Source organism: Panulirus ornatus, chromosome 10 (genome assembly GCF_036320965.1).
Source record: "Panulirus ornatus isolate Po-2019 chromosome 10, ASM3632096v1, whole genome shotgun sequence".
NCBI lineage: Eukaryota > Metazoa > Arthropoda > Malacostraca > Decapoda > Palinuridae > Panulirus > Panulirus ornatus.
In genome coordinates this window covers 31,920,399-31,937,362 of record NC_092233.1, presented here as the reverse complement: position 1 = coordinate 31,937,362, position 16,964 = coordinate 31,920,399, and the positions used below count along the sequence as shown (strand labels likewise).

At 39.1% G+C, this 16,964-nt stretch overlaps 1 protein-coding gene across 1 annotated transcript in view; it reads right to left on the bottom strand.

Moving 5' to 3' along the window:
• Nucleotides 1-280: 280 nt before the first annotated feature.
• Nucleotides 281-16,964, bottom strand: part of UQCR-Q (Ubiquinol-cytochrome c reductase ubiquinone-binding protein) — a 41,495-nt gene continuing 24,811 nt past the window's right edge. The window contains exon 3 of the mRNA XM_071665750.1: nt 281-704. Coding sequence (XP_071521851.1) covers nt 610-704 — 95 coding nt within the window. The 3' untranslated portion in view covers nt 281-609. The remainder of the gene's footprint in view (nt 705-16,964) is intronic.

Below are 16,964 nucleotides of genomic sequence, written 5' to 3'. Positions count from 1 at the left end.
CTTCCCTTTTCCTATGTCAGTGAAGAGGTTATTTTTCATACTTAAAAATATTTTTGATGTGTATTAAATTTTGTTATAAACAGTTGAAAATGACAAGTACAACTTTTACTACATGAATGAAAATCAGGTGAGTAATGAAAAATGGGAAACACTGTCTTTGTAATTGTAAAGAAATTCGCAAAAGTAATTGAAGACAAAATAAAAGAATAAAAGTTTTTTCACATTTTCATTGATAATTTGGAGTTATTTACATAAATTCTCTTAATTTAAAAACTTGATGTAATATTGCTCTTTTAATGACACTCATTTACAGGGAACAGAAGAAATTACTTTACATACATTCTTTCTGTAATTCTGAGCAACTGATATATGCAACAAGACAAAAGTAAATACAAATTATCCTCTTAAGTCTCAGTGAAAACCTGATGTTATTCACACAAGTTTTCTAAAATTCTACAAAAAATGTGATATATCTTTACTCTTAAATGACAAATATTTACATGAAATAAATTACTTCAATTATCCCAGTAGACCTTTCAAAACAATGTATGTAAAATTCACTTAATCTAGCTCTATGATTTTCTTAATTATAATCTTGGATGTCTTCAACTACTCATCCTTTTCATAGTCAGCAGGATTCTTCCTCATCAGTTGTTCATGTTTTTTCTCTATGCCACTGTAGACCATGTATGCTACCAAGAAAGCTGTAGAAAGGAAACATACTAAGTAAGTACATCCACTTCAGCTCTTACAAGCTAAAATTAACTTGGAAAAAATAATAAGGTAAAGATGTATATATCTGGGTATATGGAATACCATAGAAAAAATTTATTGGTATACAGCTGAGAAATGCTTCCCCTTAACTCTGCTAGCCAGATACTTACACAAGGCAACTGACTCATCTGGATGGTTATTTACAAACTGAGTTTCATGTTTCAACTCCAAAGCCACCCACCAAGCATGGGTGTTTGCTGAAGTGGCAGTTCGAGTATTTCTTCCCAGTCTGTCATTCTCCAGCCATGCTAATGACAACATACTCTCAAGTGTTTTCTTGGAAGAAAACTGAGGAGCTTTTTCCTAGATTTAGAGTACGAGGCAGAAAGTGACCCTAAATTATTCGACAATGATGATCTGTCTCCAGATTGTATAAAGAGTGATTTTAGGGATATTGAAACCTCCAGCAATGAAAGTGGGGCTGGAGAAAATTCTAGCACAAGTGGAAGTACTGAAGCCAGCACTCACCTGATCTTATCAAAGCACTGCACCTGACAGCTGAAGCTGTTGATTTTACTTCTTAAATTTTGCCATTATTGGGGGAGGGGGTTGTTAAACCACATTACAAAACTTCTACCAGCAAGTAAGTTGACACCCTGGCCTTGCTCCTGCACTTTTCAGTAGCATTAGCTGAAATATCCGCAAAACTTCCACATATTATTAAATAAATAACAGTGGATGAATTATACTTCAGTATACTTTTGAAGTGATATTTTTTATCATTTGTATATCTTTACAAGTTTTATTCTTTCATAATGTTAACCACGTCCCATGCATGCAAGGTAGCTCCAGGAATGGATGGAGAAATGGCCTCATTTACTCACATCCACTCACTAACTGTTATGTTTACTGCACCAACAGGGCCCCTAATTCATAATAGGACCCACAGACCTTCCCAAGGTTTCCCATGACCACTTCATAGGCCCTTGTTCAGCCAAATGACAGTGTACTGTCCCCTGCATACCACATCACTCCAATTTGCTCTACCCCTTGCATTCCTCACACCCTCCTGCATGTTCAGATTCCAACTCTTCAAAGCATCTTTCACTTCATCCTTTAATCTCATTGGTTTCCCACTTTAACTTATTCCCTTCACCTACACACATACTCTCTAAGTAATCCTTTCAATACTCATCTTCTCCATATGTCCAAAACATTTCAGCACACCCTCTTCACCTCTCTCACACAAACTCCTATTCTTACATCTCTCTCTTGCCTATCATTTCATATATGACCAAACCTCCTCTCATCCACGTGTTGTCCTCAATTATTTCATTTTCAAAACAACTACCTTTGCATTTGTCTAAGACCCATGCCTTATGTCCATACAGCAAACAACAACTGACTCATCTCCCAGAGCCCCTCTAATCTGAAAAGAATGCTTACCTGTTGCTCTATCAAAGACCCTTGCATTCACCTTCTACATCATTCCTTCTGATAACAGATTAAATAGTCATGGTGACATAAAACACCCCTGTCACAAACCCATCTTCCTCTGGAATCACTTTCCCTCCCTCCTCTTTACCTGCTTGTAAACACACCTTGCTCTCTTGATAAAAACTTCTCTATTTTTAATAGCTTTTCTAAGACACCACATATACTCACAGCATCTTATACAAAGCACCTTATCATGCGCTTTCTCTGTCTCCAAAGATGCCATATAAGAATCCTTATGCTTCTCTAGAATATTTCTCACACATTCTTCAAGGCAAACACCTGATCCACACACCCTTTACCATTCCTAACACTATATTGTTCCTCCCCAGTCTGATGCTCTTGTGCGTGACACCACCCTCTCTACCTATCTATATCTGACGTCTTCCATTCTGGAACTCCCTCAAGGGGGTGGCCATGGCAACAGTCTCTCCATAACAAGTAAACTCCAGTGCTGCCTTTTAGCATTTAATGCCTCACCCTTAACAGGCCACTGGCAGATGGCAAGTCTAGCACAGTGTTTGCAGAGGCTCCTACCCAAAATAATGTTTGGATTCCTATAATGGCTGTGACTTCATCTGCTATTCTGGTTGGTATCAGCAGTGGATCTAAGAATACAATTAGAAGAGAAGCATCATTGGTGAAAAAAGTTCAGAAAATAAAATATTGAAAACAGAACTAGTGACTGTGTAAAAACTACAAAAAATATATCGATGTGTTGAGTAAATTTACCTTGAGACAGCCAAAAATGGTGGCCTGGCTCAGACCAGCCACTACAATTCTACCCTCTGTGTTAAAGTTATTCAGCTGTATTTCTTCCAACAATACACACATCAAAAACATTAGGTATTTGTTTCATCACTCAGTAATTATGATTTCTGCAAAATATTTATTACCTGCTGTGTGCAATGCCATAAAATAATTGTTTATGAGTAGAAGAAAGTAATAAAGCAACATTAGTGTCAAAGATTGATATCGTAAACATCTAAGTTATAGTGGTAATAATTACATAAACATAATGCCTTTGTAATAGTAAAGCTGTTACCCTACTTGATATTTGGTGTATACAGAAATATATTACAATTATCTACGTAAAAATTCAAACAAAAGAAATGCAATACCAAAAATAATGTTGGAAACTAATAAATTTTGAATATTTATGTTACAGTAGGAATGATTACCTCAATGTAAATACTTTGTAAAACAAGCATGTCAGGATATATCATGAGACAGGTACTAAGAATAAAAAGATGTTTTGGAAGGAGGTAAATAAAGTGTGTAAGACAAGAGAACAAATGGGAACATCGGTGAAGGGGGCTAATGGGCAGGTAATAATAAGTAGTGGTAAAGTGAAGAGATGGAGTGAGAATTTTGAAGGTTTGTTGAATGTGCTTGATGATAGAGTGGCTGATATAGGGCGTTTTGGTCGAGGTGGTGTGCGAAGTGTGAGGGTCAGGGAGAATGGTTTGGTAAACAAAGAAGAGGTATTGAAAGCTTTGTGGAAGATGAAAGATGGCAAGGCAGCAGGTTTGGATGGTACTGCAGTGGAATTTATTAAAAAAGGGGGTGACTGATGGTGAAGTGCCTGAGGATTGGCAGAATGCATACATAGTGCCATTGTACAAAGGCAAAGGGGATAAAGGTGAATGCTCAAATTACAGAGGTAAAAGTCTGTTGAGTATTCCTGGTTAATTATATGAGAGGGTATTGATTGAGAGGGTGAAGGCATGTACAGAATATTAGATTTGGGAGAGCAGTGTGGTTTCAGAAGTGGTAGGGGACGTGTGGATCAGGTGTTTGCTTTGAAGAATGTATGTGAGAAATACTTAGAAAAACAAATGGATTTGTATGTAGCATTTATGGATCTGGAGAAGACATATGATAAGAGTTGACAGAGATGCTCTGTGGAAGGTATTACAAGTATGTGATGTGGGAGGTAAGTTGTTAGAAGCAGTTAAAAGTTTTTATCGAGGATGTAAGGCATGTGTACGTGTAGGAAGAGAGGAAAGTGATTGGTTCCCATTGGATGTTGGTTTGCGGCAGGGGTGCGTGATGTCTCCATGGTTGTTGAATTTGTTTATGGATGGGACTGTTAAGGAGGTGAATGCAAGAGTTTTGAAGAGTGGGGCAAGTAAGCAGTCTGTTGTGGATGAGAATGCTAGGGAAGTGAGTCAGATGTTGTTCGCTGATAATACAGCGCTGGTGGCTGAATCAGGTGAGAAACTGCAGAAGCTGGTGACTGAGGTTGGTAAAGTGTGTGAAAGAAGAAAGTTGAGGGTAAATGTGAATAAGAGCAAGGTTATTAGGTTCAGTAGGGTTGAGGGACAAGTCAATTGGGAGGTAAGTTTAAATGGAGAAAAACTGGAGGAAGTGAAGTGTTTTAGATATCTGGAAGTGGATTTAGCAGCGGATGGAACCATAGAAGTGGAAGTGTCACAGTGTGGGGAAGGACGTGAAGGTTTTGGGTGCACTGAAGAATGTGTGGAAGGCGAGAATGTTATCTCGGAGAGCAAAAATGGGTATGTTTGAAGGAATAGTGGTTCCAACAATGTTATATGGTTGCAAGGCATAGGCTATAGATAGGGTTGTGTGGAGGAGGGTGGATGTGTTGGGAATGAGATGTTTGAGGACACTATGTGGTGTGAGGTGGTTTAATCGAGTAAGTAATGAAAGGGTAAGAGAGATGTGTGGTAATAAAAAGAGTGTGGTTGAGAGAGAAGAGAGTGTATTGAAATGATTTGGTCACATGGAGAGAATGAGTGAGGAAAGATTGACCAAGAGGATATATGTGTCAGAGGTGGAGGGAACAAGAAGTGGGAGACCAAATTGGAGGTAGAAGGATGGAGTGAAAAAGATTTTGAGCAATCAGGGCCTGAAAATACAGGGATGTGAAAGGCATGCAAAAAACAGTGTGAATTGGAATGATGTGGTATACCAGGGTTGACATGCTGTCAATGGATTGAACCAGGGCATGTGAAGCATCTGCAGTAAACCATGAAAAGTTGTGTGGGGCCTAGATGTGGAAAGGGAGTTTTGGTTTCGGTGCATTACACATGACAGCTAGAGACTGAGTGTGAACAAATGTGGCCTTTGTTGTCTTTTCCTAGCGCTACCTCACGTGGGGGGAGGGGGGTGCCATTTCATGTGTGGCGGGGTGGCGACAGGAATGGATGAAGGTAGCAAGTAAGAACATGTACATGTGTATATATGTAAATGTCTGTGTATGTATATGTATGTATACGTACGTATATGTGCGTGTATGTATGTACATGTGTATGTAGGTGGGTTGGGCCATTCTTTCGTCTGTTTCCTTGCGCTACCTCGCTAATGCAGGAGACAGCGACGAAGTATAATAAAAAAAATAAGAAGTACTAAGACAGTTCTTGCCGTATCATGCTATGCCATTGTATCCATTTCCAAGTAAAAGAATAAGGGGTTAGGGACCATAGGAGAAAAAAAAGTTATATAAGTAATGGAAATAATGTACTAAACAGTACTCAAAACATTACTTAAGCAACAAAAGTAACACACAATGCATACAGAATACAAACACATGTATATGTCTATGTCACTTTTACATTTCTTCTGGACTCAGATACAGCAAAAATAGTTTTGCCTTAGTGTTCTCACCAGATCAGTCTTCCAAACACTGATACACTTCTAAGATGGAGAAGAAATAAACCATTCCTCTCATAAAATAAAAGAACATTATAAGAAAGAAATAATATAACATATAAGAAACCATGGAACCATGGAAGCGGAAGTGGATCATAGGGTGGGGGAGGGGGCGAAAATTTTGGGAGCCTTGAAAAATGTGTGGAAGTCGAGAACATTATCTCGGAAAGCAAAAATGGGTATGTTTGAGGGAATAGTGGTTCCAACAATGTTGTATGGTTGCGAGGCGTGGGCTATGGATAGAGATGTGCGCAGGAGGATGGATGTGCTGGAAATGAGATGTTTGAGGACAATGTGTGGTGTGAGGTGGTTTGATCGAGTAAGTAACGTAAGGGTAAGAGTGATGTGTGGAAATAAAAAGAGCGTGGTCGAGAGAGCAGAAGAGGGTGTTTTGAAATGGTTTGGGCACATGGAGAGAATGAGTGAGGAGAGATTGACCAAGAGGATATATGTGTCGGAGGTGGAGGGAACGAGGAGAAGAGGGAGACCAAATTGGAGGTGGAAAGATGGAGTGAAAAAGATTTTGTGTGATCGGGGCCTGAACATGCAGGAGGGTGAAAGGAGGGCAAGAAATAGAGTGAATTGGAGTCATGTGGTATACAGGGGTTGACGTGCTGTCAGTGGATTGAAGCAAGGCATGTGAAGCGTCTGGGGTAAACCATGGAAAGCTGTGTAGGTATGTATATTTGCGTGTCTGGATGTGTGTATGTACATGTGTATGGGGGGGGGGGGGGGGTTGGGCCATTTCTTTCGTCTGTTTCCTTGCGCTACCTCGCAAACGCGGGAGACAGCGACAAAGTATAAAAAAAAAAAAAAAAAAAAAAAGAAACAAGGGATGTAAGCATTAACTTAATACACAATGATTTATAGTTTTATCGATGAAATACTTTTGTCTTTTTCAATAACTGTTTACAGAATATGCATGAATGTGTATTTATGATGGAATAAATAATACACAGTCTAAGAAGCTTGATCTGCATAGAACTGGAAAACGAAAACCTTTTAATGGAAACGAGAATCAGGTTGATGCCATAGATGCAACTTTGTTAATACTGAACATACAGAAGGTACAATAAACCATAAATGACAGAAGAAATGCATGACAGTAACAAACATATCATATAAAATGTTTTACTCAGTGACAATATATGTCAGCCAAGGAGGGGAGTTGTAACAATAACTAAATTCTTAGTAATATAGTAACATTTTTAAGGTAAACATGACTGAATCCGAGTCTTACAAATACAGGTACACCATTGATTTTCCGGCAACTGATGGTTCAGCACCTCCTTTAGTCTGGACAAAACTACATGAGGGAACTTGAAATTACAGCGGCGACAGACGGCGATGTGTGTAGGGCACGCTTATTTACATTCTTTACACTGCACTCGTTGGATACCGCAATTCTGTGAGATTCTTAGCTTTGCATAAATTTAACCCTAGCTATAGCTTCTAAGACATATGAGTGTGTCAGTCATGGTGTCAAATTTTAACACCAGTAGGATTGTTGAAAAAATGGACCATGGTGTTTCAGTGCGTAGGCTGTGTGACATCTACAGTACTGGTTCATCAAATGTTTATGATATAAAGTAGGACTGTTGAAAAAATGGACCATGGTGTTTCAGTGCATAAGTTGTGTGACATCTATAGTACTGGTTCATCAACTGTTTATGATATAAAGAAGCAAAGGGAGAAAATATTGAAATTCTATGCAGACAGCGATTCCAAGAAGCAAAGGATGATTAGAAAAACTATTTAAGATGGTAAGAGTACTGAGCACGATCGAGTGATGATGGAATGGTTTTGACTGTCGGAGTGATGGAATGGACTTGTCAGGTAGCATGGTAATGGACCTGACTAAGTTGTAATATAAAGAACTTACATTAAAACATGAATGTGACTATAGTGAAGGATGGCTTTAAAGATTCAAGAAGCATCATGCAATTTCCATGAATAAAGTGTGCGGTGAAAATCATCTGCTAACCATGAAGGAGCTGCCAAGTAAGTGGATGAATTTGCGAAACTCATAGCTGACGAGCACCTCTGTCCTGAGCAGGTGTATAACGCATACGAAACTGCATTATTCTGGTGATGCACACCTAGGAAAACACTAAGAACAGAAGACAAAGAAGACCCCACAGGATTCAAACTGGGGTGTATCTTGGGGTAATAGCACCTATGGCAAGCACTGAAATTGCACCCATCCAAGCATGACACTAATACTTTTTATCTTTATTACCTCTGCCAAGGAGATTGTTTTTACCGGCATTTGTTTGTTTTTTGTGAGCAACTTTAAACAAAAGTTACGAACATATTTTGATGAAATTTTCAGGGGAAGTCAGAAATGACACAAGGACCAATTGATTAGATTTTGGGAGTGATCAGCAATCATTGTCTGAATCCAGGATGCCATTATGGAAATATCAAATTTTGTGAATAACTATTGAACTAATAATGATATCAATGTGATTCCAAATGCCAAAGATGTGTTCTCATGGTTAAGAAATCTAAACCTTTAAGATCCGAGTCATTGTCTGGATCCAGGACGCCATTATGTCACTGGCGCCCCCCTTCAAGTGGCATCCAGGGCACCTGCCCTACCCGAGATATGCCACTTGATTCAAACAATCTAAGGACAGACTTACTGGTAATCTTAGGGTTCTTAAACATTTGATGTTTGTTTAATTTAAATTTCTAGCAGTCCACGGTATACTTTAGACACACGGGAGATGTATAATTAGTGGGTTAGATGTGTGCTGATGAATTATTATCATGTGACCACAGATGGTCTAGCAAAATGGATAATCTGACAAGGCTTTGAAACCAAGAGTGTCGGAAAATTGGTTGTGTACCTGTATATGTGAATTCAGATATCTGTAAATATAGAGATTACATTACTGCATTTAGCACAGATATTAATGAGCTAAATTTTGCACAAGGCTGACTGGCTTTAAAAGTCTTTGTATGGGAGGCCCAGAACTGAATGTATTATGAGCATCAAGATCTCCTTCCCAAGCCCTACTCACTACCACTGGCATTATGATGAAATGATTGTTCTCACTCTTACTGTCCTGATTCAGCTCTTCAGTAGATGTAGTATAATACTAGGGGGGAATGTAAGTATTCAATTCAAAGGGTAAGCCTTACTTTTTCAGGCATAGTAGCCTAATATGTTCAGAATCCCAGTCCTAGGGTTGGTTTATAATGCCAGACAGTAAAGACAGAACGAAGTTAATACACTAGGGTTCAACGAAACATTTCTCTCTTGAAGTATACTCATCAAACAAGAATACAAGATATATTTTGAGTATGTAATACGATGATTTCATTCAAGATTATTACTTCTATCCCTGAGTAGAGGGAAGAAAGAAGACTCTGCAAATTGAATATATCACTTATAAAGGTATGAACCTTCAATTCATCACTCATCATGTCGTACTGACAAAAAACTGGGTTCACATATTTCAGAGTTTCACTTATAATTATTGTAATAATGAGGATAAGCCGAGATTACAAAACTACACAAACATCAGAAGAAATGGAGATATGTGGATTAAAATTGTGTAAATGAGGAAGTGATACATCACTTGAGGAAACATGTCAAGTCAATGATGTTTTTAGTGCTTACCATTTTTACCATTACACTTCCACTACAAGTTTCTTACTACTACCTGATTAAGGTAAAGCTTGAATATCACTTGTTTCTTGTTTTGTTGTTCTTTAATGATGTTCTTTTATCTTGAGAAACAGTTCATTTTCTTTATCATTTCACAATGTCAGATGCCTACTGGTGTTTAAGAGATCAATCTGGTGAGAGCACCATGGCAAAATCTTAATGTTTTCTTTGTTTTGCTACAAAACTTTTCTCTTTTTTATCATTCATTGTTCTACCAGCTCATTTGAACTAAACTTGGGCAATTTGGATGGCATGCATAATGTTATTCTGTTATATCTGAGCTATTTTCAACCAATTTATGCATGTCTTGGGGTTTAGTCATACCTCAAGCTTGAATGCACTGTTGTTATTGAAAAAGTTGACTGAGAAAAGGTTACTTTGACTGATTAACTTTTTACTATCAGCCTCAAGCTCAAGTTTATCCTCAAATTTAAAGGGCTTTCTTATGTTCTTGGCAGGTTCACTTGTATCAGGGCTACTTGCTAGCCACTGAGGTGACAGGTAAACATGGGTACAAGTGTAAATTATACGAGTGGCAAATGATATGTCCTTAGGAAAACTATCAGAGAAGTGACGTGTTGGTCAGGTGGCATGGGCAGCATTAACACCACATGGCCAACTGAGTTCATATTGTATCAATGGTTCATGTTATAACAAGAAGATGGAACTAATCTAGGTGCATGTGCTCTTTCAAAATTGTTCTATAGGCAGGTCTAACAGTATCTCAGATACTCATAAGTTGTATCCCGTCTTGTTATATCCAAACAATTCTATAGTAAAGTCGTTTTACTCACTTCTTGGTGAACATTTAGTACTGTCATGATATAGTGTAAATCAACATAACAATCTAGAAATAGTGTGGGCATCTACATTGCTCCCATTTTCAATTATAATGTAAGCTATTACAACATGACACAAGCTCAGCTTGCCATACACCAAAGGGTGATGACACTGCACAAGCCATGCTGCTCACTGTGTCACTTCTCTGCTAGCATTCAAAGGGCAAGGACAAATTGTTTTCCACTCATATTTCAACACTTCTGCCCACTTGAACCAGTCACTACTATGTCTAAGCAACCAGCAAGTACTCCTCCTCCAACTGAGCCCATTCAAGATACAGAGAGACCTCTTGAAATGGATTTTTGTGTAATGGACATGAAAGATATTCATTTAATAAATAAATTGAGTTTTGCTGCATGCAATACACACTTTTTTGTAAAACATGCTTCAAACTACAGAGGTACAAGTTTGTTGAATGTACCTGTTAAGTTGTATGGAAGAGTGACTGAGCGTGCATCAGACTAAGGAGGAACATGGTTTCACGAGTGCTAGAAGATGTGTGACTCAGGTGTTTCCATTAAAGAATGTATGTATGAAATACTTAGGAAAAACAGATGGATTTGTATGTAAAATTTATGGATTTAGAAAATGCATATGATATGGTGGATAGAGATGCCTTGTGGAAAGTCTTATGAATATATGGTGTGGGAAGAAACATAACAGGAGCAGTAAGAAGTTTTTATCAAGAGTGTATGACATGTGTACAAGTAGGCAGAGAGATAGATGAGTGGTTCCAGGTGAAGGTGGGTCTTCAGCAGGGGTATGATGTAATCATGGCTATCTAATTTGTGTATGGATGGTGTGGTGATGAAAGTAAGTGCATGGGTTTTGGAAGGAAGGACAAATATGCAATCTGTAGTGGGTGAGGGAAAGGCCTGGGAAGTGAGTTGGTGGTTTGCTGATGAAACAGCAATGGTAACAGATTTGAATGAGAAATTGCAGATTGTACAAAGTTTTATGACTATATGGAGAGGGAGGAAACACACTAGAAGCAGTGAGAAGTTTTTATCAAGAGCGTAAGGCATGTGTGCAAGTAGGTAGAGAGGTGAGTGGTTCTAGGTGAAGGTGGGTCTGCAGCAAGGGTGTATGATGTCATCATAGGTATTTAGATTGCTTATGGATGGTGTGGTGATAAGGGTAAATGCAAGGGACTTGGATGGAAGGACAATTATGCAATCTGTAGTGGGTGAGAGGTGGGGCCTGGGAAGTGAGTCAGGTGTTTGCTGATGAAACAGCAATGGTGACAGATTCGAGTGAGAAACTGCAGAAGTTGGTGTCTTGAGGTTTGAAGTGTCTGAAAGGACGAAGTTGAGGGTAATTGTGAAAAAGAGTAGAGTTATGAGGTTTAGCAAGGCAGAGGGATAAGTCAGCTGGAGTGTGAGTCTGAATGGAGAAAATTTGGAGGAAGTGGACATTTTAGCAGGACAAAAGGGTAAGTCAGTCAGAGAATGAGTTTAGATGGAAAAAATTTAGAGTAAGTGGACATGGCAGTGAATGGAACCATAAAAGCTGAAGTGAGTCATAGAGAAGGTGATGGGGCAAAGGTTCTTCGAACAATTAGGAATGTATGGAAAAAGAGAACAACAACTGGGAGGGTTAAAATGGGCATGTTTGAAGATACAGTAGTCCCAATGTTATTGTATGGATGTGAGGCATGAACTACTGATGAGAATGTGAGGAAAAGGGTGAATGTGTTGGAAGTGAAATATCTGAGGAACAAGCCCCCCTCACCTTCCCTATCAGTACCTGAGGAACATAGCTCCACACCTTCATTGGTCAGTTGCTAGGATTAGTTTCTTTGTCATTAAAGCCACAATTTATGACAGAAAGGATAAAAGAAACAGTCAATTCATCTTGTCCTTAGCTGCAATTAAAGTTTCATGCACATGTAATAGGTGCTAGAGGTGAAGAAGACCATATCAGGAAAATGCAGATGCACTGCCAGAGCATGGCAATAGATTAATAGTGTACAGTTTTGACTGCTTCCACTCGAGGGATGAGTGAACATATTGGTGGTCTCATGGTTCAAAATAAATATCTTATCAAGAAAGTGACATATTCTTCCACTCATTTCTCTTTGGTGGGTTCATAACTAATTTATACACTAATAATACATAAGATACGATGAAAAACAATGGAAAACAGGTGATACAGTAGAATGTTTGCAATTCAAGCAAGCAAGGCAAGGCAGGTGATCATATCCATTATTTTTTTGTGAATGGTATGGTATATATTGATTTATTTACACTCCATAGGGTTTTTTTTCTATGTTGTTCTCTTTACTAGTTACATATCTAATGCATGAACTAAATATCATCTACATATTCAAAAAAAATATGTGAAAAACCCTTCCCTAGCCTATCCCATTTCCTAAAGAAATGTGGATGTGACAGATACACAGATACCAGTCTATCATTTTCTGTATGAATCTGGTGTTATTTTCATTACTTGCATAACGTGTTATTTGGTACACCTTTACAACCATTTTGAGTATACTTCATATTTTTATTGGCTCACAGTCCCAAACCCCTTACATGCACAGGAATGGATGTCATGACATAGCACTATTCAATACTGAGTTAACTTTTTTTGCCACCCAAGTTGTGCTATATCATGTTAATGTCTTTGGTAAACAAATGCAAAGAAAAACAAAAAATGTCTCAAAAACATCTATGCCTTGGTGATAGTAATTACCTCATAATAAATGCTTTGAGATAGTGAAGTTGTAATAATAATAATCCAGCGCACTCAATAGCATATAGAAATCACACATTAAAATATGTGAAAACCAGCGTACAACTAAAAACAGCATTGCAAATTGATAAATATTAGAAACAATTAAGCTGCAACTGAAGAAATTAACTGAACTGCTTTGTAAAAAAGATATACATATATTACAGAACAATCATTTATGAACAAATGCATGTAAAAAAGTGTAAAACCAAAAAGTCACAATTTATCATAAATATTTATGCTAAGACAGTAGCAAACACCTCGATTTATTAGTAACATTGAAATTATAATGATCAATATATGGAACTCACAATAATATAAAGCAATCATTTATGAAAAAAAGCAAGTACAAAAGTATAAGACCAAAACCAGCATCACAAATTGATTATTACCCTAAACATTTACATGTTACCATAGGTATGAGGGAGCGATGATTGCTAATGGATAATGTGTTACATGATGATCATGTGGTTAACATGACACCCTTTCTTTCACTTTACCTTAAAAATTATAAAATATCTACCTTTTTTCAAAAATTTCAAAGTTTATAAAAGACATAATCATAAGATATAATTCATTATTATTTTTTTTTTTATTATACTTTGTCGCTGTCTCCCGCGTTTGCGAGGTAGCGCAAGGAAACAGACGAAAGAAATGGCCCAACCCCCCCCCCCCATTACACATGTATATACATACGTCCACACACGCAAATATACATACCTACACAGCTTTCCATGGTTTACCCCAGACGCTTCACATGCCCTGCTTCAATCCACTGACAGCACGTAAACCCCGGTATACCACATCGCTCCAATTCACTCTATTCCTTGCCCTCCTTTCACCCTCCTGCATGTTCAGGCCCCAATCACACAAAATCTTTTTCACTCCATCTTTCCACCTCCAATTTGGTCTCCCTCTTTTCCTTGTTCCCTCCACCTCCGACACATATATCCTCTTGGTCAATCTTTCCTCACTCATCCTCTCCATGTGCCCAAACCACTTCAAAACACCCTCTTCTGCTCTCTCAACCATGCTCTTTTTATTTCCACACATCTCTCTTACCCGTACATTACTCACTCGATCAAACCACCTCACACCACACATTGTCCTCAAACATCTCATTTCCAGCACATCCATCCTCCTGCGCACAACTCTATCCATAGCCCACGCCTCGCAACCATACAACATTGTTGGAACCACTATTCCTTCAAACATACCCATTTTTGCTTTCCGAGATAATGTTCTCGACTTCCACACATTCTTCAAGGCCCCCAGGATTTTCGCCCCCTCCCCCACCCTATGATCCACTTCTGCTTCCATGGTTCCATCCGCTGCCAGATCCACTCCCAGATATCTAAAACACTTCACTTCCTCCAGTTTTTCTCCATTCAAACTCACCTCCCAATTGACTTGACCCTCAACCCTACTGTACCTAATAACCTTGCTCTTATTCACATTTACTCTTAACTTTCTTCTTCCACACACTTTTCCAAACTCAGTCACCAGCTTCTGCAGTTTCTCACATGAATCAGCCACCAGCGCTGTATCATCAGCGAACAACAACTGACTCACTTCCCAAGCTCTCTCATCCCCAACAGACTTCATACTTGCCCCTCTTTCCAAAACTCTTGCATTTACCTCCCTAACAACCCCATCCATAAACAAATTAAACAACCATGGAGACATCACACACCCCTGCCGCAAACCTACATTCACTGAGAACCAATCACTTTCCTCTCTTCCTACACGTACACATGCCTTACATCCTCGATAAAAACTTTTCACTGCTTCTAACAACTTTTCTCCCACACCATATATTCTTAATACCTTCCACAGAGCATCTCTATCAACTCTATCATATGCCTTCTCCAGATCCATAAATGCTACATACAAATCCATTTGCTTTTCTAAGTATTTCTTACATACATTCTTCAAAGCGAACACCTGATCCACACATCCTCTACCACTTCTGAAACCACACTGCTCTTCCCCAATCTGATGCTCTGTACATGCCTTCACCCTCTCAATCAATACCCTCCAATATAATTTACCAGGAATACTCAACAAACTTATACCTCTGTAATTTGAGCACTCACTCTTATCCCCTTTGCCTTTGTACAATGGCACTATGCACGCATTCCGCCAATCCTCAGGCACCTCACCATGAGTCATATTATTATTTTTTATTATACTTTGTCGCTGTCTCCCGCGTTTGCGAGGTAGCGCAAGGAAACAGACGAAAGAAATGGCCCAACCCCCCCCCCCATACACATGTATATACATACGTCCACACACACAAATATACATACCTACACAGCTTTCCATAGCTTATCCCAGACGCTTCACATGCCTTGATTCAATCCACTGACAGCACGTCAACCCCGGTATACCACATCGCTCCAATTCACTCTATTCCTTGCCCTCCTTTCACCCTCCTGCATGTTCAGGCCCCGATCACACAAAATCTTTTTCACTCCATCTTTCCACCTCCAATTTGGTCTCCCTCTTCTCCTCGTTCCCTCCACCTCCGACACATATATCCTCTTGGTCAATCTTTCCTCACTCATCCTCTCCATGTGCCCAAACCACTTCAAAACACCCTCTTCTGCTCTCTCAACCACGCTCTTTTTATTTCCACACATCTCTCTTACCCTTACGTTACTCACTCGATCAAACCACCTCACACCACACATTGTCCTCAAACATCTCATTTCCAGCACATCCATCCTCCTGCGCACAACTCTATCCATAGCCCACGCCTCGCAACCATACAACATTGTTGGAACCACTATTCCTTCAAACATACCCATTTTTGCTTTCCGAGATAATGTTCTCGACTTCCACACATTCTTCAAGGCCCCCAGAATTTTCGCCCCCTCCCCCACCCTATGATCCACTTCCGCTTCCATGGTTCCATCCGCTGCCAGATCCACTCCCAGATATCTAAAACACTTCACTTCCTCCAGTTTTTCTCCATTCAAACTCACCTCCCAATTGACTTGACCCTCAACCCTACTGTACCTAATAACCTTGCTCTTATTCACATTTACTCTTAACTTTCTTCTTCCACACACTTTACCAAACTCAGTCACCAGCTTCTGCAGTTTCTCACATGAATCAGCCACCAGCGCTGTATCATCAGCGAACAACAACTGACTCACTTCCCAAGCTCTCTCATCCCCAACAGACTTCATACTTGCCCCTCTTTCCAAAACTCTTGCATTTACCTCCCTAACAACCCCATCCATAAACAAATTAAACAACCATGGAGACATCACACACCCCTGCCGCAAACCTACATTCACTGAGAACCAATCACTTTCCTCTCTTCCTACACGTACATATGCCTTACATCCTCGATAAAAACTTTTCACTGCTTCTAACAACTTTCCTCCCACACCATATATTCTTAATACCTTCCACAGAGCATCTCTATCAACTCTATCATATGCCTTCTCCAGATCCATAAATGCTACATACAAATCCATTTGCTTTTCTAAGTATTTCTCACATACATTCTTCAAAGCAAACACCTGATCCACACATCCTCTACCACTTCTGAAACCACACTGCTCTTCCCCAATCTGATGCATACATACATACATACATTAAATAACCTTACCAACCAGTCAACAATACAGTCACCCCCTTTTTTAATAAATTCCACTGCAATACCATCCAAACCTGCTGCCTTGCCGGCTTTCATCTTCCGCAAAGCTTTCACTACCTCTTCTCTGTTTACCAAATCATTTTCCCTAACCCTCTCACTTTGCACACCACCTCGACCAAAACACCCTATATCTGCCACTCTATCATCAAACACATTCAACAA